Raw genomic sequence first — 22,234 nt, forward strand, 5'->3', positions numbered from 1 at the left:
TGCATTGCGTGCACGCACGTCGGATACACACAACCCGTCATGCATGCACGCGCTGCAAGGACCATTCGGGACTCGAGTATTTAAGTATTCAGTCTTCGCTTACAGTTTTTTTTCCCCCCCTGGTTCCATTTTTTAAATCTTTCTTATCGTGTAAACTTCTGTCTCGAGTACTCGGGGGTGGCGATACCTAGGCGTGAGGTACTTTCAATAGCGTATGCACGCGAAACTCTGTACGACTTTTCAATTCCCTGCATGATGCAAAGTTTCGTTGAATATTTTTGCCACCGCGTCTCCCTTTCCACGGATTCACCGTAATCCATGGTCTACGGTTCTATACCGTCTGTGCATTCGATGGATAATGAAACGCGATATTCGCCACCGCGTACACGCGAGCGTACGTGTAATTCAACGAGTACTTTGTGTGTGCGCTGTACCCACAGTTTCCTTTATTCTTGCTCGTACCTTCGTTAATCCGAACGCACATGCCTCAATCCCATAAGTATTGCGCACATAACGTGCGCAGACGTAATTGACACCTTTTCGGAAAGTTTGAAGTTATGGAAAGTATGCGTCGAGATTTTTTCGCTTGCGCATAATTGCTCGGATATAAGGAAACATGGTTCCATACGTAGATGCTGTAACCGTTTTCTTTCGTTTGTAACTGTCGAAGTTTCGAAGAAACTTCTCGACACATTTCATTTCTATACTAAAAATAAAGCGTTTAACATTTTTCAATATCTTTGACTCGTTCACTCTCGAAATCGCGAAATGAATCATATAAACGTTTAGCTGGATCTGCCGAATCGTTATGAGCAAAAGAGTTAGAAATAACCTATTTTATTCCAATTGCTTACGTTTCGGAGATCTTGAAGGAAATATTTTCGACAGGTTATCTGCTATGGGCAAGGGAAACCTTGATAGTTCCGAAAATGTTAGAAGAAAATCAATCAAAGAAGTTGTAATATAGTTACCTTGGAATTGTACTGCGATGCGAATGATAAAGTATTATTGAATTGGATTTTTCTTAGTGCTAGAGGCTTATGGCTATGGAATAATTGATCTTTAATGTCGACGATTCGTTACTAATTTTCGAAATTCCCCTACAAGAGAGCGAGACAAAAGTGGGATCAGATATTTTGTTGCTAAAATTCTTGGGAATGAACGAAAGCAATTTCGAATCGTTGTTGCAACTTTTCAGCACTTCTTAGTCCCATTTTACCCAAAGGTCTCCAATTTTTGTTTCATCGTTACCCTCGCGAGGGATAAAGAGGAAGGTAGCAGCGGAGAGAGGAAGAAAAAGGGAGCGAAAATAATAGCAAGTATAACCGAAGCACCAAAAATCCGAGCCCCACAAGAGAAATCTCATTCCAGTAATCCCTGATACCTGAAGTACAGTGAAAGACTGGGGCGTTGTCCGTTGAGTAAACACCTCGTGCGACGGAAACTCCATGCGGCGATATTCGTTGATCGCTGCGTTTCACGATAGAAGTATACCTACCTACAATTAAGGAAGATCCTCGTTCGAACACGGAATAGTGATTCCATCTTTACAATCTTGTACAATCCGATGTATCTACGACGCGCGAGTCGAGTCGCTTTCATGTATAAAGTACATATTTATACGGGTGTGCATTCGTGTATTTGGACACATGTACTTTCATCCCCACCCCGCCATGCACCTGAATCCCGCGGTGTGCACGAGACACACAGGCATGTAACGTATATAAAAACGTTTTGAGAATTCTGAACAAACTGTTTGAAATTACATCGGTTTTTTCTTCTTCTTCTTCTTCTTCCTTTTCCTCGTCCTCTTCCTCTCCTCGAACGGCAAGCAAGCGCCGGTTCCACGGTTATAATATATATTTACTGTTCCTGAAACCCGGCGGAAACAATTTCCTCCTATTCCATGCAGCATCAGCTCCTCTTCTCCCACCGCACGTATAAAACATCCAGCTCCTCTCCCTCCGTCGGCACGCCTGCAGCAACGGTAACGCACGACGGCGAAGCTGCGCCGCGGCCCGTGGGACGTACGTCGTTCGAAATTTAAATTTCAAATTTGGAGCGTGTCGCGAGGGGTGTGACGGTGTGGGTAAGCGCACCAACACCTTCCAACCCGCGTCGTCCTTCTCCCTTCCACGCTTCCCTCGCGCCTCTCGTTCTCTCGTCTTTCTTTATTTCTTCCTTTCTTTCTTTCTTTCACACATAGATGGAGGAGACTTATTTTATTTCATTCTCTCTCTTCTCCGGCGAAGCCGAGAGAAAAGGGCGTGAGCAGTCGCACGAAGCTGCGTTTCCGAGGGACACGCGTGTCCGACACAGACCGGTGACGGTTGTCCTGTCCCGTCGCCTCCGGGACCACCAAGGAACCTGCAGGCTGCACCATCACCTCGTATCGAAGACCCGCAAAGATCAGCTCGGGCCCACATGTACGACGCGTGAATACCTATAAAGCGTATATATGTATATACATACGTACATACTCAATTTTATTTTGGCCCTAAAACTGTTCCTGCAGCGCCGTGTGTATAATATATATTTTACACCCGGTGCAAGTATGCGGCGTTGATCGTCGGAACGCGCGACAAATTTGACCCCCGGTCCTCGGGGTTCTTATATCCCTTTTGAGAGGGGCGTTCGGACGACTCGCAGGGTACATGATGCAACCCCACTTATGGATCTACGTAAATATGTGTCTCTTCTCCTCCACCTCTGCACATATGATGCGGCGTTGAGGAGACAATTCTACATCCACTTCGTCTGCACACGTGCATCGCACACGTATTTCTCCTATGTACACATGTCCTCTCGCGCTGAGGTGCCTACCTACCTACCTACCTACTCGAAAACCCTCGCTGTTGCTGTACTGCCGCCGCCGCGGCCGCCGCTCAACCGGTTGTGTCTTTCAATTTGTCAGGTGGGCAACAAAACGCGTCGTACACCTCATGTCCCGCGACCCCGAAGGCGACGTGTCATTGACCTTGATACCATTCGAACATCGCTAATTTTCATGAAATCAGACTTTGCCAGGCCCCTTGTGGTAGGATGCGAGCGACGTCGAATGCCTTGCAGTTCGGCAAAGCGCAGTAATTTTTTTTTTTTTCAACGAGTAGCATCTGCCACAAAGAAAAGTGTTTTAAACAATACATAACATACTAAAAAGGAAGCAGCATTGAAACAAAACATGCTGTGAATGAAAATGACCATGACAATTTGGATGGTCTTTTGCGTCTTGTATTTGAACAACGAGAAAAATCTCTACAGAATTGGAACCTTTCGATCACTTTCGATATACCAGGGTAACAGGTATTTATTAGAGAAATAATAAAACAAAAAGCGTCGTGAATAGGAACCATTCAGCAGTTCTATCGACCAAACCAAAAAAAAAAAACGATTTTATCCAATTTATCAACTCGTATACTAAACTTTGCACTTAGCGAATTATCATTATCTGTCTTTGGAAAATTTCGTCAAAAAGAGAAGTAGATAAAACGAAATTTGAATGATAGTTGGAAAAAACTGAAATACAAAAACGCCGTCTGGTGATTGTTTCATAGATTTGAATGCTTATTTGTTAATAATACATGAAGAATATTATTTACAATATTTACATTTAATCATTGGCTCAAAATTTTCATTTGTACAGCATAATGTTTACTCTCTCATTTGAACATGGCGGAAAGATATAGTATTATTATACAGTTTACGGACGACGTAAAAGTTATAATTGCCGTTGTGTGAAAAGTGAAAAACGCATTCCTACTTCCCGAACGTCGTGTACTTAGAACAAAGCTTATTCGACAGTTTTAATTTTGAATTCCGATAAATGTATCGGGCTTGCACTTGAACTGAGAACCTAATCCAATCCAACCATGAGAAACCAGTTGACACCAGCGCTGACTGGCGAAATTTAAGGTGTATAAAGTAGATGCACGTAGGAAGTCCGAATATCCGTATGAAAATTGAGTGAAATCACGGCGTAAATGAATTCGGATGAACCGTTGCGAAATATTTCGTTCGATATATCGGACCGACGAGTTATAGAAAGGGAATCAACGCGTTTGAAAATGTATCAGATTGTGCGGCGCACGGTTATCACTTCTCGATTGGATGGATAAGTTAACGCGGATCCATCAATACCTACGCCTAGCGCATTGTAATTTATACGTCTATACCGTCAACTCTCGGTTTGATTACGAGCCTGGGAATTGCGAAGGGAGCCGCGGATCCACGAGAGCGTCGCGTATAGTTTGTCAGGGAAAGGAAAGAGACGACGGCGGCGTCGACGAGGGAGGGGTGGAGGGTGCGGGGCGGGTCGGATAAGGGTGGCGAAGTCGTGCGAGACCGACGTTACACACGGGGCACGGCTAGGCACCCGGTACACATAGGCGCACCTACCCCACATGCTCGGCGAGCGGTCGATATCTACTAGGAGCGCTCAACGCTCGCACGCCTCTGAACATCGAGACACTCTCTAGGCTTGTCGTCGTCGCAGCAGCGGCAGACGACGACGACGACGCTCCTCTCGTGCCGGAATCGCAGCTGTATTTTGGCGCCGCGCGTAACGTCGCGACGCCCCCGCCAGCCCAACAATGGCCAAGAGAGTAAGAGAGGAGACTAGACCAGACGAAGCGAAGAGGAGGGGGGAGGAACGAGTTGCCGCATGGATGTCCGTGACGTCACACCTGCTCGAACCTCCCCGTTCTCTTTACGTTCCGTGCATGTGAAATATACAAGGTGGTTCAGGTATGACTCGACTGATATTGCGAAAATAAGGTGAATTCTGAACTCGGATGTGACGAAAAAGAAGATTCGGTTACACTGTGTGGAAAAATTATGGATTGTCGACTCTCAGGTATATATAGACCAAAATTTTGTGTCCGTCTGAGAATGTCGTGATATTGATCTAATGACGCCGAATTTTCTAATTGACCGTAAAAATTGTTTTACAGAAGTACGTTTCAGCTTGCAACGTTTCATGATGATTGAATGTGCCTACAGCCAAGCTGAGTGCCCGATGTGACGAAGATAAAAGTAGCTGAAACTTGTAGAATAGTTCAACACCGTAAACCACTTCCCCGACGATTATGCCTAAATTTTCTGTGATCAAAGCTAAATTCAAGGTACTGAGTCTTGAAATCTATGATTCCCTCGAAACGATCGTCGTCCAAAAGTTCATCGCACTCTGCAAAAACTCTGGTGAATGCCATCTACCCTCGAATAGTTTCGAGTAACACCTGAATCACCCTGTGTGTGGATTTTTCAGATCACGCTAATGTACGCACACGTGAGCCGGGGATCCACAAGTGTAATAGAGGAGCGCGTACGCGTGTAGAAGGGGCGGCGCAGAGCAACCCTGCACCTACTCGCACCCTCGAAACTCTTTCGCGCACGTAGAGCCGGAAGGGGTTTCGATCTATACCTCTTATCCTATACCCTCCCTGCAATGTCTCGCACGCTCTTGCTGCTTCGTACGTCCTCCGGGTACCTGTGACTCCGTGCGTAAGTGTAATGCAGGTACGCGTGTACGCGGTAGAACAAGCCAGCATAATACGAGGAATTTTTTATTTTAACGCTGCAAAAATATGTGGACAAGACACTGCTTGGATGGAAGGTAGGATTAGGTACTTACAAATGAACAAAAATTGAGTGTAGAATTGTTATGTTCTCTTGGTTTATAGGACGTTATACTGAATCGTAACCTCTTCCGTTTCCAAAATTTTAAAAGCAGTAAACGGTTCTTTTGTCGTGCGTGAATCAAAAATGCTCAACTCGTACTGTATTTGGCGCGATATCTTCGATACACGGTATGTATACATTCACCGCATCTCCACGGCTTATGAATCTCTCCGTATGAGGCAACATTTTTTTTCTGTGCGTTGTATTGGTTGGCTCCGAAGGAACAGACTCGGGACAGAGTTTTGAAAATGTCGCTGATGGCGTACATTAACTCCGTGATTGATGCCTTTTAGTTAAAAACGTCCCTAGGCGAGGGTTCGAGTACTACGGTCTATAGGATGACATTTAGTACTGCCTTAAGAAAGACAAACACTTTTAACTCGCTGGGAGTGGACTAAAAACGTTAATTCCATATACCTACGAGTAAGTAAGTATTTTCTTACTAATTCCTTTTCTACTCTTTTATACTTGTCATTTGATAGCTCGTATATATAGGCATACAATATTATGTCGGGAAATATTAGGTATTAGATTTTTATTTTTTCCTTCACAATCGCTTCGGAAGATGGTATCGTGATCTCTGTATTTATACTTGTACAAAGTTATGAGAGAAAGAAAAAAATTGATAAAATAGTATACGCTCACTGAGACCTTTGAGTGAATTTGATCAAATTTGCTAAGACTAAAGGTTTAGTTGGTCTTACTTTTTGTTAATCAGAAACGTAATAAATTTGCTAGAGAATCTCATCACGACTCGACTTCAGACTTGGCTTTTTTCTTCGCATTAGGGTCCGTCGCACCACTTGGTAGAGATTACACGATGTTATCTGGGAAATTAAAATATTATATTCAAGAATGTTAAAACCCAATATTGTCTGATGTAACACTCTATACGCCGCGCCGCAGATATCAAATTACAAGAAACAAGATTTTTAGTAACAAAATATTTATTTAGAGGCTTTGAAATTGATGGACTTAGTCTACTCATGAGTTGAAAATGTTTGTCTTTCTTTAGGCAGCACCAAATGTTATCCCACAGGTTCCAGCCATCATGTATACCGGCATTTCCAACTAAAAGGCATCGCGTTTTATTCAATGTGTACAATGCAATTCTAAATGTCGGTCTTTTTTGTAGCATGTATTTTATACGTTGCACAGGATCGATGAATGAAACGAAATCGGAAAGTGGTTCAAAGTTTTATTAAGGTAGAATTTTATCAATTCGACTATGGACGTAGGTCATTTTGTCGAATTAATAGTTGTCCCAATTAGAAGCATTAAGCCACCGGCTTACTTACGGTAAAATCAACTAATAACAAGTAGCCGGTAATATGGAATGAACACTACTAACCGAAGAAGATAACGTGAAACTCGAAAAGAATTCTCTTGTTGCTAATTTGTTGCTGAAGTCCCAATTTTGTTGCAACAGCCGTTTCGGTGAATTCAAGGGCGATGTTAACCAATGCTGAAAACCACCCTCAGTATCTGAAATAAGGGATATCTCGCGTAATTTTGTATTTCTACTACACCGGCGGTAGTTTTCAAAGCTGAGGTTGGTAATTTGAAATGTATTCTGACGTGAAATTCAAGCAGCTAAATGGCAATCAAAATACTGTTTTTATATTTTTCTTTATTTGTTACTCGTGGCGATGACAATGGTTTTCAACGTAGGCATCGCCCTTAATTCTGCCGAAACGGCTGAGGTAACAAAATCGGGATATCGGCAGCAAATTAGCAACAAAAGAGTACGAAATCTCTATATTGATTTTAATCGACTGTACTCAAGTGGTCATGTCATCTTTAGAGACATCTATATCAATATCGAGCTTAAGCATTCCATTAACATTTGAAAAATTCTAAATATTTCTGCATACTTTATGTCGTAAAAATGTGATAGAATTCCGTTGATCTCATTGAAAAAATAAAAGGTAGCTTGTCTCGTAGACGTATGTACCGTCACAAAGATCTGCTCGAATATTAGAATTTAGTCTGAGAGGATCTTAAATTTGGTAACTGAATTTGTGTACGACAAGCGGGAGCAAATGCTATTTCAGCCAGCTTGTCCACGCGAGTGATATATAAACACATGAAGCAATTACTTCAACCGTGCACACGTTGTGACGAATGATCAATTTAACATTGCGTCAATGTAACTACGTTTTTATAGTGAAGTTGTCGGGCGTGATGAGGTCGGTCATTATGTGTCGGTTTCTTCTATTTTCAGCTCAAAAGCTTCCCATCATTCTTGAAAGCACCCGGCGAGTTTTGTTCGGGGTCCGCGATGCGGGATCACTCACATGCGAAATCAATATACAAAAATTTCTCGGAATTGATAATAGGCAGCTTTTACCCTACCTAGGCATTGTTTAAACGTCGTAAAAGGGAGACCAGTTCTCCGAGGGCGTCACGTGGTTTTTCCTACCTATAGACCGACCCTCGACCCGCTCTACCTCCCTCCTTCCGCCCCGCTCCCCCTCTCTTTCTCTCTCTCTCTCTCTCTCTCTCTCTCTGTTTCTCGAACACACACACCTTTATATATATATATATATATATATACATACATATATACACATACACATATATATATATGGGTTCCACTCGGCACGGTACTGCAGGCTGTCACCATCTGTGGGGTGAGAAACTTTCGAGCACACCTACGCACTGAACATAGCTGTGAACATTTCCCTGAACGAATGGCGTGTAACTTACTGCTTTATTATGTGTATAATACCTATGTATTAGGTACAGGTGCGGATCAGCTACGGAGAAATCGTTATCTGTATGTGTAGGCATACTTGCTGGAGATGGGGGGGGATATTACCCAAAGTCTATGGGGCAATTAGGCACGGTACGACTTGGGGTAGCGGGGGCAGGTGGGACACCTGGCGTTTCGAAATTATTATCCAGAGTCCCAGTGAAAATAACAACTCTCATCCTCTTATATTAATTTTATTTGTCTTGTCTTGTTTTCCAGTATCAGATGGCAGGACCGGTGTACTTTATTGTCCTGTGTGTAGTGAACTTTAAGAGTGGCAATAAAAGAATACGTACAAAAAGAAACATGCTGAAACCATTTTGATGTGATGAAGAAATAGAAAAAAATGAAATGACGTATGTGATTTTTAGTACTGATGAAAAATTGGTAACTTGATGTGATCATTCTTTCGTAAACGAGGATTTATGCTCTCGTCTTAATACTCGTTGGTACATACAAAGTATGTCAAGACAAATGCCTTGTAAATTTATTTTCTGAAGAGTTCTTTTCCTAAGGTTTGATATGCGATGTAAAAAGTTCTGAGACAGATTCTGAGAAGGGTTCTGCTTCGGCGTAACCTATAATCCAGCTTGTACCCATAGCTGAAAAAGGATATGTTCTGTGGGCTTGAAAAAATCATTTTATTCTATAAATCCCTGCACGGTTCTCCCACAAAAAGTTGAGCTTTTCTAATTTTATTTACTTACGAATTCCTGGAATATTCCATATCCATATTTAACAAGGAGCTCGGGATATTAGGAAAACTATATGGAAAATGTTTTATTTCCAAGCGTCAACATCAATTTCTTGGTCACTTAAATTGTTCTATTTCCAGTATTTGAAATCCACGATGAATTGTACGAATCAACCGAATAAAGGTAGGACTTGCATATGTGCATCAATCTGTACCCCGTTGATGAAATGATCTCCAAAATGACCAGAACTAGTTTTGTGTAGCACTATGGTACCGGTTTTAATACGAGTACATTCTTTTATTTGCGAAAGACGCTCCAATTTGAAATTCTAAATATCTAAGCGCACAAGTATGACAAGTACATGTATCAATGTATAGGAAGTAGCGGTTCAAGCAAGGGTTACATATACGAAAGGTCAGATTAGGTTAGGTGAGGTCAAGTTGGGTGCGCAGATACTTACGCAGTCCTGAAGCAGGTAAGGCGTACGTATAATATACATGTAAAAAGGTACGTAACGCTCCGTAGGATGAAGTCGGATCAGGACATGGTACCCTGGGAATCTCGGAGCGTAGTGTGAACAACAGTTATTATGTATGATAATAGCAACAATAATTGCAACAGCGTTATAATAACTTAAATATTATTAACGTTTTACTTGGGACATAACCGTCGAAAGCAATTCATCACGGCGAGATAAAGACCAATTTCACTCATATCTTTCTGTTTTGTGATTGCAGTTGTCTTGCTGGACACTACGACAGAAGGACGTCTCGATTGGACCCGGTATCCTTACGGCGCTCAGGCCAGCACTCCGGGTGTAAGTACATTTAGGATACAACTAGTAACTGCACGATCCTCGCTTATGGATTACTCTTCAAATTCAACAGACATTCGCGTCGACACAGGTTGCCGCAGTTGTATGGAGGTCCTAGACTGAAATTTCCGGATTTCACACGACATGATTTGATCACGGAGCTGAAATTGACTCTCGGCGTTGGGTTTAGTAGAACTGAGAATGAACGTTACAACATAAAATCACCCGTATTGCATTCGTATAATAGCAATACATCTGATTGTGAGTTTGGATAGTGTTTTAAATAACCATTGGTGTCGGTGTCCGGATTTTCACATCGATATTCGAATGATTGTGCTGGCTGAGAAAAAGCCAATAAAGGCCTAATCCGTTCTCTATTTGAATACAATCGACACCTGATGTGATCCTGGAGGACAGTGTGAGGTTTTTATTTTATTGTGAAGGCCATACCCAATCCCGTTGCTTCCTCGGCATTTGCAACAATATCTTTCTTACGAGATTTCAACCGTACGGTGCCTTATCTCGTGCCGGGGGGAACAGACGGTATATTTGCTGGTTAAATTATGACCACGAATTCCTCGATCCCTGCATAGTAGACTGTTTTCTCTATTTGCTCATCTCGTGCGCCGGTGGTGTAGAGCTACTGCCAGATTCGTGCGTTACAATTTTCGTATACATACGCAGGTACCCAACACCATGTATTGTACAGTGGTCGTGTATCGTTGGCGTGTATAACTATGCGGTGCTCCGGTGGTAGCATCCGGCGTTACAACATTAAACATGGTACATTGTATACCTTAGGTAGCAACGAAAATCAACACAAGTTTAAAGCGCTTTTCAAACGCCGTCACCATTTTCGATTAGCGCTACCACACTAACGACCTACATATTTGAAAAATCTACCCTAATGCGGACGAAGGCCGTTTCGTCGGGACATAGCCATTGATGCTTTACCAGCAACACCGGCAGCGCTGTTCCTGTGCCGACTGCTCTCTAATTTGTTCGTTCAAACAAAAAGCAATTTGTTAGTCGACTTCGCTGAAGGAAAGAGTATCAGGACGAGAACGAGAACGAGGATCCGTCGTTCAGACTCATCGACACCGTCATCCGCATCCGCATCACCATCGCCATCATCGTCATCAACGGGGTAGATGCAGCAGGAACAACGGCAGCAGCAAAAGAGCAACGGCAGTCTCGCGTCCGTGAACTGGGCACAAGGCTGATTTAAACCTGTCTGGCAACCCGCTGTGCGCTCAACAATTGAAAAACAAACATGGCGCCCAATGCTCGCTTCGCCCTGACCAGCGGGGGCTCACGTATGCGTCGGACCTCTGCCCGATATATACCGATATATACGACGCGTACCTTTCCTCATTCTCATCCTCTTCCTCTTCTCTGATGGTTTTGAGCTCTTCGCGCAGAGGGAATTTGTCGGTGGTACCACTTGTTCGTTTTGACAGTTAATATACACTGTGGCCCCGGGAAATTGCATTGTGTCGGAGTGTCCGAAGAATCCTCTGTGTTTTAGACCCTACGGTCCTTCGCATTATTCATCCTGTCTCGTCGCTCCGTTTCCCGTATGGCAAGGATTTTTAAAAATCCTCACAAGCTTGATGATTCCGAGAAGTCACACAAATTTACAGGGTCACGTTTCTCATTCCTGTGTGTGGAGCATGCTATTTTAGTCTGAATTAATTCTGCGAAGTAAAGAGTATTTCAAGATCTACAGTGTGTTTTGTCTTGACTAACAATTGAAGAGAACATTTATTCGATGTGATGACATTTTTGTTCAACAAAGTTAACAAAGAAGACTCGTCGTGATAGCATACCGATTTTAATGTATGTACAATATGTACATGAGCTGCCAGTGGATTGCATTACTTGGAAACTTGCGTCGAAGACTGGACAAAAATATATAGAGAGAATATTATTCTTCACTGCAACCTTGTAAGCTAGCGTTATTGAGGTAATATAATTAAAACAAAGTCATAACTTTTTCCTTAATAAAATGTATCGAATTTTATTTCTATTTTAATTCCTGTTCCGTGTTTGATTCCATACCGTTCATATCGTCAAGCATGACTTAAAAATAATTTTAATCCGCCATAGGCCTTATGTATTCAGAGAGGAATCAGATTCGAGGTTTAAAGTTTAAATAGCCGGGAAAGTATCTGTATCTTTCGCTTAAAATCATCTTTTAAGGAGAATATCGGGAAGTAGTGAAAACGAGTCGACTACCGGCAGAGAGGTAACTCGAGCTTTTCTTCGGATTAATCTAACGTATCTAATGCAATAAATTTCTCCGTCAAGATACAAAGTTATTAATATACAGTGCCCAAGGGCGGAACTGCGTCAGGGCAAACAAGCCAAACAGAATTACTCTGGAGTATTTGAACAAACCGATGAAGGTTGGTGCAGAGGTCCTACCACCAGAGAAGCCCGTAGTAGGAAGATGGGGTCAGAACTCACACAAAGGGGGCTCAACTAATCACCGAAACTTCCCCTTTGGACCAACTTCTCATCCCAAAGTCTTTGGGCGTTCTACATTATAAATACACCCATTGTATACTTCTACACCAATAAATGTCTACCGCTTGTTCTGATACTCACATACAAACTGTTTTTCGTGCCCTTTTTTTATATTTAGTAATGCACAATCGTGTCAAGAATTTTGGAAATTGTCGGTTCTTTCGTAATTGAAATAATTATAAAAAAATTACCTCGGAAGTGTTGGACGTCTCACAAGTCTCGTGTTCCATCTTCGCATAGCTCAGATGATAAATCTGTTGAACACTCCGCGCTGAAATGGTACCTGAAAATTCTTTTTCAACAGCTGGACGATCAGTCTAATTTCAAACAAACTACTTTGAAACGCGTTCTCCAAACAATTAACCCATTATTTGCTTTTGCTGGTATTCCCGGAACGTCGGTCACGATTAGGGATCAGCGGGGTATGATGGTGGTGGGACCCTAGCTATATTTGGGAACTGCTGGCAACGCGTTATCTATCTGAAAGTAGAGATCTCGTCGTGCGGAATTAAAGCTGATCTTTTTAAATAGAAATGTGGGGTCTGCCGCTACACAGACGCGGATTCGGCCCATTAATACTCTTTCTCTCCGATCTTCGAGCGTGACGTTTCAGACTCTTATAATCTTCTTCATCATTCTCAAGTTTCACTCATCATCATTAAAAACGTTCCGCCATCTCTTGAATAAAACAAACAATCAAGTAACCAGACTTGAGCCCATGCGGTGATGAACGAAACGATCACAGTTGTAGTGAAATCATTATGCAAAATCATGAGCTCTGCAACATCATGTAAATTGCAAAATCTTCACACTCTTATTTGAGTCGGAGACTGATTCTGTGCGTGAATGATCTGAAGAAAATGAGCGTATCAAGTATGATGGAAGGAGTCGCATGGACGAGGAGGGGTAAAGTAACACGGGATCGGTACAGATGAGGAGTACATAGTGAGTAGGCATTAGTTTTACCCAGAAGGTGGACCTTTGAAGTTGGGAACCCCAAGAAGACACGCGTGGCACAGATCTTATCTGCAAGTTTCATCTCCCGTGAAGAAGAAGAGTCCTTCCCCAATTCCGATCTACGTCGCTGCATAGAATCGGGATATACATCTTCTTGGATCTGGTCTTGAAATTACTACGCGAGTCTAAAACTAGAAACATTTGTAATATGTGACCGGCATGCAGAGAGAATACGTACTATCCTCGCATGTGTGTAGGCATAGACGTGTGCAGGCACATGGAATTATGTGAGCACGATAGTTTGTTTGGTACGCGCACGCAAACCGACAGTTCTTCTTCAGTTCCTGGCTCTACTGCCATACGTTTTCACGATACGACGAAACGGGACGGGACGGACGCTCGCCAACCAGATCACATACCGGGCATTATTAATTCCCGAAAGTTCTTAAAAACAAAAGATTAATTCCGCGTGTAGGTACGAGAATGCATGCCTTCTCGGGGAGGACTGGCCAGGAATTTTTTACCAACTTACAGTCACAGTCTTCTCTGTGGGAAAGATCGTCTCCCCCGATATATAGGCATACTCGCTTGTGTGTATACCTATGGAATTTGAAAACGTGAGCAACGGTTTATGATTCAATTCGTAGAAACGATGGGCTTTTATTCTTCAGCCATTGCTGTTGCACTTCAATGTACATATTCAGGACCTCTGTGTCGAACTTATTCTAAAGACGTGATCAGAGGTTCTTTAATCCCCTTAAAGATTAGCATTTTTCAACCCGAATACCCGTAAAATCGACTTTGGCATTCCAATTTTTGCGCATTTTCTCTTTACTTACGCTGTAAGAAGAATTTTCGTCCTAGCGATAGTTGGTTGTTCGATGCTGCAGCAAGCCGAAGCTCCTCTTTCTGTTCCAGCTGGTGTTGCCGCTGTGGTGAACGGCTGTGCAAAGCTTTATTAATCCCCGGGAAATAGATGAGTTACACTGCAAACACTTGGACAATGGCGCTCGGCGTGGCTCCCCTAGCACTATTGTCGATCGTGTCAAAATAAATCTGACCCGAACGTGTTCAGGTTGAGTTAGGTTAGGATTTATTTATAATCCTTTGGCCCTTTTTTCGTTGTCTCCCTCGATATTGATCGACACATATTCAAGACGTGTTTCGATCTTTTTCGAAAAGCTTTTACCTACACACACCTGGGTGGGTATTTTTCAGGACGAAATTTTTCGACGAACGGATTATCTTAGTCAGGGTTTCGAATTTTCATTTTATTACTCCATCTCTTGGCTTGTCTGAATTTGTTCTTCGCGGTCCATGCATTATAAAATTGCGTACCTCTGTCGTACAAATGTTAGTATACAGCGGTTCGAAATTTTTTATATTCTCTCTCTTTTTTTGCAACTTTATTTTCAACGAAAAAACATTTTCCTCGCCTATTTATTATGCATGTTGCGTCCAGAAGACTTGCGTCTCGTTTCGCATCGTTAACGGTATAGCGAAAGCGTTGAATTCTCGGCGTCAGTTTTTTTTCCCGTGAAAAAATGGTGTATCAAAACAGAAGATCGAAAAAATGGGAAACATTTTATTTGAGTTTTACGCAGATGTCCAGTGGAATCCGCTTTGGTTACGACGTCGACATCTTCGGTGTCCCGACGTTCAAGCCATCGAATTGACTTATCGTAGGTTTGATATCATGCATGGATATAATAATGCATAAACTAATAACAGTGGTTTACTGTGCGTAAATCGAATTGCAATATCTGATTCGAAATTTAAAATATACTTCTGCTTACGAGGTAAACATTGACAGCCAAAGAAAAGATAAAAAGGAAGAAAGCGAAACAGGGAGAAGCAAAAAGAAATTGACCTCCGACCGTCGCGTCGATAGCTTTGAACACAAAGTTCGCGATTGAGGAACGACGTCTGCAGGTCGAGTGTTATTTCCTTGGCTATTTCTCTTGGGCATAAAAGGCCACATCCACCATCCCCGTAACGTTCATTCGCAACAAATCCGCCTTCGAGCCACAAGGATTGATGTCTGATCCCCGAGGATTCCGTGTCTATCCTTGCGACGGTGTCTTTGGTGGCAGCTGAAGCCGCCATAATCCTTTCCCGGTAATATTTTACGCTTTATTTTTTATGGGACATTTTTTACGTCCGCTCGTTTTTGTGCGTCATTCCTACGACCATGGAGCTTCGGGCAGGGGGGTGGGGGTCTGTTGACGATTGATTTAAAATGACCTGGCAAATGGCCCTCTTTTCTTCCACGTCAGTTTTTACTTTTTTACTCTTCTCTTTTTATTTTTTACCTCCTTTGCTTCCTTTACTTTCTGTTTTCTTCCTACTCTCTACAGTCGTATACACACGCCCGTGTTTTTCCTCTTTCGTTTTTATCACCCCTTGCACGGCGTTTTTCTGTTTTATTTGAATGTTCTTCTTCGCCCAATGATATTTATCTCTCCCCCCGCAGCTTACGTGCGACGTTTTTAATTTCCGAGGAGGTCCAAAGTCGTTACCAACCCTGTCGTACGTATTGGGTCGAGGCACGTCTTGACGCGCTTGGTTTGATAAGGTTCAAGTCTCTCTCTCTCACGCACTCTACATGTATACGTACACCCTGGAGAAATGCAGGTGTAATATATATAATATTATATTATCTTCCCCTTTGAGAAATGGAAATGTTCGTCACGGCGCGATAAGAAGAGTGAGCCCCGGCCTCCGCTCGTCCTGCAATTTTCTCTTTGAAGAAAATACCCTTCCTCCCTGCCCCTTATTCGTCTTGTTTTTCGTCTGGTCTTGGCGACTAGCTGCCTCGCAACGTATTCCGCATGACGGTTTGGCGGCATCGCCGCCAATTGATGCGAAACTTTTCTCGCAAGTTAACTTAGCGTCAGCTCCTCGATCTACCGGGATCCGTTCCGTCGATGTAAGACGGTATTATATGGTTAAGGAAGAGGGAGTTTGTGCCCCGGGTATTCCCCCGGCGGCCACCACGGTTGGTTTAACCACCCTCCGGTTCCACCTGCACAACCGGGCTTCTCTTCTATCCAGTTATCTGGGAGTTCTCTTATCGCGTCGTCCTTCTCTGTCCGGTACCCCCCGCGGCCTCAGCCTCAGGACCCCTGGATTGCCCCTCGCACTCTGCTCCCAGGTTGCCTTTGGCCTCCCTTCCCCCCCTCGCTGTGTACAGACGGAACGTGAGCCCGTCCCCCGTCTGCCTCCCTTTATCCCATGGGCAATGCGGTCACGTTCCGGTTACCATGACTACCGCGAGATGCATTCCCATTCCCTCTCGTTAGCTTAAACCGCCCGCGTACCGAATTCTAATGGGAATCGTACAGATGCGCAGACTTCTTATTCGCCGTACCTCCCACCGCCTCGTCAGTGCGCTTATGTACATATATCACCATCCATTTTTCATCTGCATTCTCATCCATTCTTTCATCCACGGAACCACCGTTTCCAGGATAAATCAACACATTGTTACGTACGTGATTGTTATATGTATGTATGGGAGTATATTCCGTTATGAAAGGGTAGAACAAATAATTTTACCATCTAAACGCGGGTTATATTTGCACAAGTAGGACGTGTCATTCATCGACTTGAAGTATATCGCATTTTTCATACGTACCTGTTGTTTACTCTGTTTTAAATCGTTCTACGTCGCGATTAAGTGTTCTGATACTCTTTCCGGATACCAGAAATGGCGTTGAAGTATTTTGATCGATATGATTGAACTTCAATGTTATTTTACACGCATAAAACGATGGTGTTTTATATATAGTCAATAAAGTGAAAACGAAGAAATGTGAAGAAATTCCGTCAATCCTCATTAGTTTCCTCTTCGTTTCGGTCTTCATTTGTTCACTCTGACTCAATTTAGTGACAAAGAGTCTTCTTGCGTCGCTTTGAAATTGACTCCCTCCCTCGCTCTACTCCGAAGATTTTTCCCGCATTCGAATAATAAGGCAGATTTGATAATGTTAGGAGGTCATTCAACGAACCTGTCACTGGATAGTGACGAAGGCTTTTCATAGCGCCCGTCATGTTTTTGAACATGTCTCAATCTTTATTCCACATCTCCTACGTGTAATCGGGTGTTTATATGCGGCTTTTTCAGAATGGTCCCTTCGTGTTGTGTCTTATGAGATTGTATCTCGAAAATGTATAATACTTTTGTGTAGCAACATAAGTAGGTACTGCTTGCTGAAAGGATTTTATGATTCAAACAATAACGACTGTCTACGTTTTGTCACACGTTTTCGGCATTGTGTATTGTGGAATTACGAAAAGAATCACTCATCTTTGTATTCAACAGTGCATATAAAACCATTCACAAATCGACCGTATAAAAGTTGTCCTCAATTTTTATGGAAAAGTTTTTGATTCGAATGTCGACTCATGAGTCCTACGATAGTAACTCTCATCATTAGGATTACGTTCGCAAGTCTTTCCCGTATTTAATGAGCATGTCATATTACGACTGGATTATAGGACTTGAATAAACTTCAGAGATACGGTTCAATAGTTGAAAACACTCGAGTCGAAGTGACTTTTATACACGATTTGAAACAAATTCGCATTACCGCACATAATCCCACGTGAGTAGGCATGACGCTACAATATTTCATACGAACCAAATAGTCTCAAATACACGTCTTCGAACGATTCCCCGTGGTATTCTATGCTGCACGACTTGGCAATACCTCACATGATTTCCCGCGGATCAAGCGACTTCACACGGGCATTGAGTGAATTCAAGAGATTTCTGACCGAGATGTTTACAGATATCTGGTCGAGTTGAAAACTGTTGGTGAACCCCTCCTGCGTTCCAGGGATCACACGCCAACTGGAACAACGTTGACAAGTGTTATATTTTTCAAGCGTCTGAGGGGGATTTCACGTTATATGAGTATGGGTCAGACGCGATATCAGTTTGTAATATAAATGAAAAACGGTGAGCGAGGGTAAAAGGATATGGGGAAAAAACGGCGGAACGGTGATAATTTATGACGGAGCAAATTCATGGAGCTATGTCGGCTCCGGGGGGATGCAGAGTGCCGGAGTTGATACGAACGGTCTGGATTCTGTACCAGACCAGCTCGAAGACGAGTCAATAACGCAATCTTATAGGTACCTACATATACCATATACGCATGCCAGAAAAGAATAATGATTATGAATTATCGAGCCAAAGATATCTTTTTTCTATCGCAGCGCGCACAGATCATCTCATCCTATATCCCGTATGTGAATATGTGGCGTGCATTCCGCGTCTACGTGACAGCGAACAAGCCGCCCGCCGCACTCGGCAAGTCAGTTATTTGTTTCGTCTCGTTTCACAGGCGATATAAATTATCGCTTATTAGAACTGATAGCGTTTTAACTGAGGGATATATTTTAGTTGGCGGTTGGACGACTCGCCGCTCGAGCTCAAGAAGGAGGAGAAGCGCGTGTCTGCGTGTGGGCCGAATTCCATCTGTTTAAGATTTAATTTTGAAATCAGAGCTCCTCGCGCGTTATATGTGTACAGGCTTCATGAATTTATTTGTTAAATTAGTGCATCGCTTTGCTTTGCTCTTTCGGAGTAGGGGGTGCTCCACGGAGCGACGGTCAGGAGGATAAGGAGGAGGAGGAGGCAGGAGAGGTGGAGGCCAACACTTGCCTAATTATTTATTCGTCTTAACGAGGAAATAAAGTATTCAAAAGAAGACGCAATCAATTCACTCTCCGGCCTAACGTCTTATCTGCCTTATTATCTGGCCGAGAAAGCGAAAGAGGGATAATAAGAGACTCTTGAATAACGTTGATGTGTTTCTAAAAGTTCGTTCCGGAGTGACTTGGAACAAAGAAAGAAACAAAACAACATTAATTGTTTCTTGTAATTCCAATTTTTCAAGACACAGTTTTCTCTTTTCTCTGTCCTTATTGTATTTTTAAAAGATAAAAATTAATTCTTAACAGCGTCTCTAGATGGTAGACATTTTCTAAAATTTCATCATTACAATTATGCTAAGCGGGTAAAAATGGCATCGCCCACAAAAATTTTTTTGTCTAATTTATCATCGAAATTGATAGGTCACACGTAACTATCATTGTATTTTTATACTTTCTGATCACACATTCTAAAATGAACATGTTACAGGGGCTCAAGCTTCATTGTAAGGTTACGGTATTGTGACGTTACTAGTCGGTAGTCTAAAATTGGAAATAACTGATGAATTTCGAAATTTTTAAAATCGAAAAACAGTTAAGAATTAAACTTGAATACTATCTTTCGAAACGTACAATAAAAAAAAGGAAAACACCAGCCTATTGTCTTTAACGAAAAATACAATGTGCAGTTATGACTGGCTGGAAATCTTTTTCTTTCTTCTCGTCCCACGAATCTTTCTTTTCTCCAAAAAAGTGGGATACAAGGTTCAGTTTGAGTAAATCTTCGCTGAGGTAGAGCTGGTTTTGACATAGCAACAAATAAAAGATCCGATTGTTGCTCTAAAGTAAAGCACGAACAGTTGGCAGAGAGAGAGAGAGAGAGACAGAGAAAGGATGTGAGAGGCGTGGTGAGCTTCTCTAAAATCACCATCAACTTTTCTAATTTAAACTTTTTACAAGTATCTGTCTTCTCAATTCTTCTTAGAATGTATAATAAAGAATATTATATATATATATATATGTATATATAATAGACTGTATAAAAATATCGATGATTTGTTTTCAAAATTCAAATCGAATATATTGTTCGAAATGACGAAAAAAAGATTCTGTCCAAGTTTCAGCTCTTATTATAAATATTTAAAGGTGGCTCATCGCGATTATTTTCTATTTCCCAATTAGATAATTCGGGAAGTTTTTTTTTTTTTATATTTGGAATTTTATAACTCGTCAACGCGTTAGTGTACTGATAAGACAATAATGTATTTTTCTAGGGAATTGAATGCTCAACAAAAACGGTCTCCTATCATTTTACGATAAATCTACTGTTTCAAAAGTTTTTCAAGGTCCTATGTTGACCTTTGACCTTGGATAACTTTTGAAAGAGTAGATGTATCATAAAATGATGGTAGACTTTTTTCGTAGGGTGTTCAATTCCCTACAAAAACACGTTCTGGTCTTATCATCGCGATATTGCGTTGACGAGTTATGAAATTCCAAAGTTAAAAAAAAATTTCCAATGTTATGTAAGGAACATTGCAGTGAGGCACCTCTAAATATTAATGTTAAGAGTTGAAACTTGGACAGCATCTTTTTTTCGTCACTTTGAACAACATTTTCAACTTTAATTTTGAAAAAAAAGTCGATTCTTTGATACACATATATGTATATGTCTACATGAATGTCTATATGTATATAGGTATATACACGGTGTTGTGGACCGCTAGGGTTTTTACCCAATTAACTAATCGTAATTGTTCATTTCCTCTCAGGTGGAGTGAGCTGCAGGTCGGAAAATACCTAGAGTTATTAACAAAGATATTTGATGGAAACCTTTTCAGACAAGACGAGATATTCGAAATACGCGAACTTCTGCGAGAACAAAATGGACAAACTGTCTTGTAAAAGTTCATCTCACGTCCTAGTGCCTTAGTGCCGTATCTGCATAACATTATACTGTACGTATAGACTCAACGAGATTTTGAAGTTTTTGGTTATTACTTGATCATCTACTGAGAATTCTTTTGTTATTTTGTCAAGAACAGCAAAGACAGAACACTCGCCAATGCATAAGTTACAATATCACTTTGGCGAGTAACGAACAAACAAGAAACGTGGTTTGTTGTTTGTTTGTGTCAGATCATCGTGAAGGATATATGTCGCGTAGCTATTACATGAGGAAAAAAAGAACACGCTTGGTATAAAAATTGTGGAAAAACGCAATAAATAGAGTTTTCCAACAACACTGTTACCAAATGCTTCCATAAACAAGTATCGTTGTCGTGCGCACTAACAATAAGTCTGTTCAGTCAACGTGTATGAATTCAGAATCAAACTGTAGCATTGAATGTAAGGTACAAGAGACAATATTCCGCGGCACTTGACACGAATGACCCGGCCTGCAAGGCAAAGCTGCGAGCGAGCGAGGGTTGAGTAATTCGGGGGTTTTTCCGGCGAGGATTTTGCTCTGCAAATAGTGGAAGAGGCCCTCTGAATCAGTCACCGAACTCTCCTGCTCAGAGCTGCCCATGTACAAGTAAATGGTCCAGCATATGCATGCCGTACATACACAACTGTGAAACTTGGCTATATTTGCATAGAGAAATGCCCTCTCTTCTCTGCACTTGTGCTAATCAGTTCTTTATCCCGGTAGTAATTCTCCGCAGGGCGACAAACCTATGGACCTTCATCTTACTCGGCTAATGCAACGTCTACGGTTTCTCTGCATGTTAATTTTCCGGGATAATGTAGCTAGCTTTTTCTCTCTCTCGCTCTCTCACCCCCTACCTTTTCTTTCCCCTCTCTCGCTCTCATGGTATTATTAGGCAAGTGTAACTTCTACTTATATACCGAGTACACAGGCATTACGTGTATATGTGCGCGCACGGTGGTACAAACTGTATACGTGTTGCGGGGTAGGGACCTCTGCCTTGGCCAATGAGAGAACCAGCTCCGTCATATTTCGCCCTAAATCTTAATTAGGAATTTTACGAGGAGGAACTTTACAGAGGGTTGGTTGGTTGGTTGGTTGGTTAACTCCCTCCCTCCCTCCCTCCCACCCGCCCTCCTCCTTGCCTTTTCTCTCTCGCTATATCGCGCTATCTCGCTACTCCTCCTTCCCTCCTTCTGTTTTGACCCCGCTTGCAG

The 22,234-nt window shown here is 42.1% G+C and overlaps 1 protein-coding gene across 15 annotated transcripts in view; it reads left to right on the plus strand.

Annotated features, from left to right (window-relative positions):
- LOC107218589 (ephrin type-A receptor 4) overlaps positions 1 to 22,234 on the plus strand; it is a 166,356-nt gene that overhangs the window by 86,472 nt on the left and 57,650 nt on the right. For all 15 annotated transcript variants that reach the window (XM_046742744.1, XM_046742749.1, XM_046742745.1 and 12 more), the window contains exon 3: positions 9,864 to 9,943. In XM_046742744.1, coding sequence (XP_046598700.1) covers positions 9,864 to 9,943 — 80 coding nt within the window. The remainder of the gene's footprint in view (positions 1 to 9,863; positions 9,944 to 22,234) is intronic.

The sequence above is a fragment of the Neodiprion lecontei genome, chromosome 6 (genome assembly GCF_021901455.1).
Source record: "Neodiprion lecontei isolate iyNeoLeco1 chromosome 6, iyNeoLeco1.1, whole genome shotgun sequence".
NCBI lineage: Eukaryota > Metazoa > Arthropoda > Insecta > Hymenoptera > Diprionidae > Neodiprion > Neodiprion lecontei.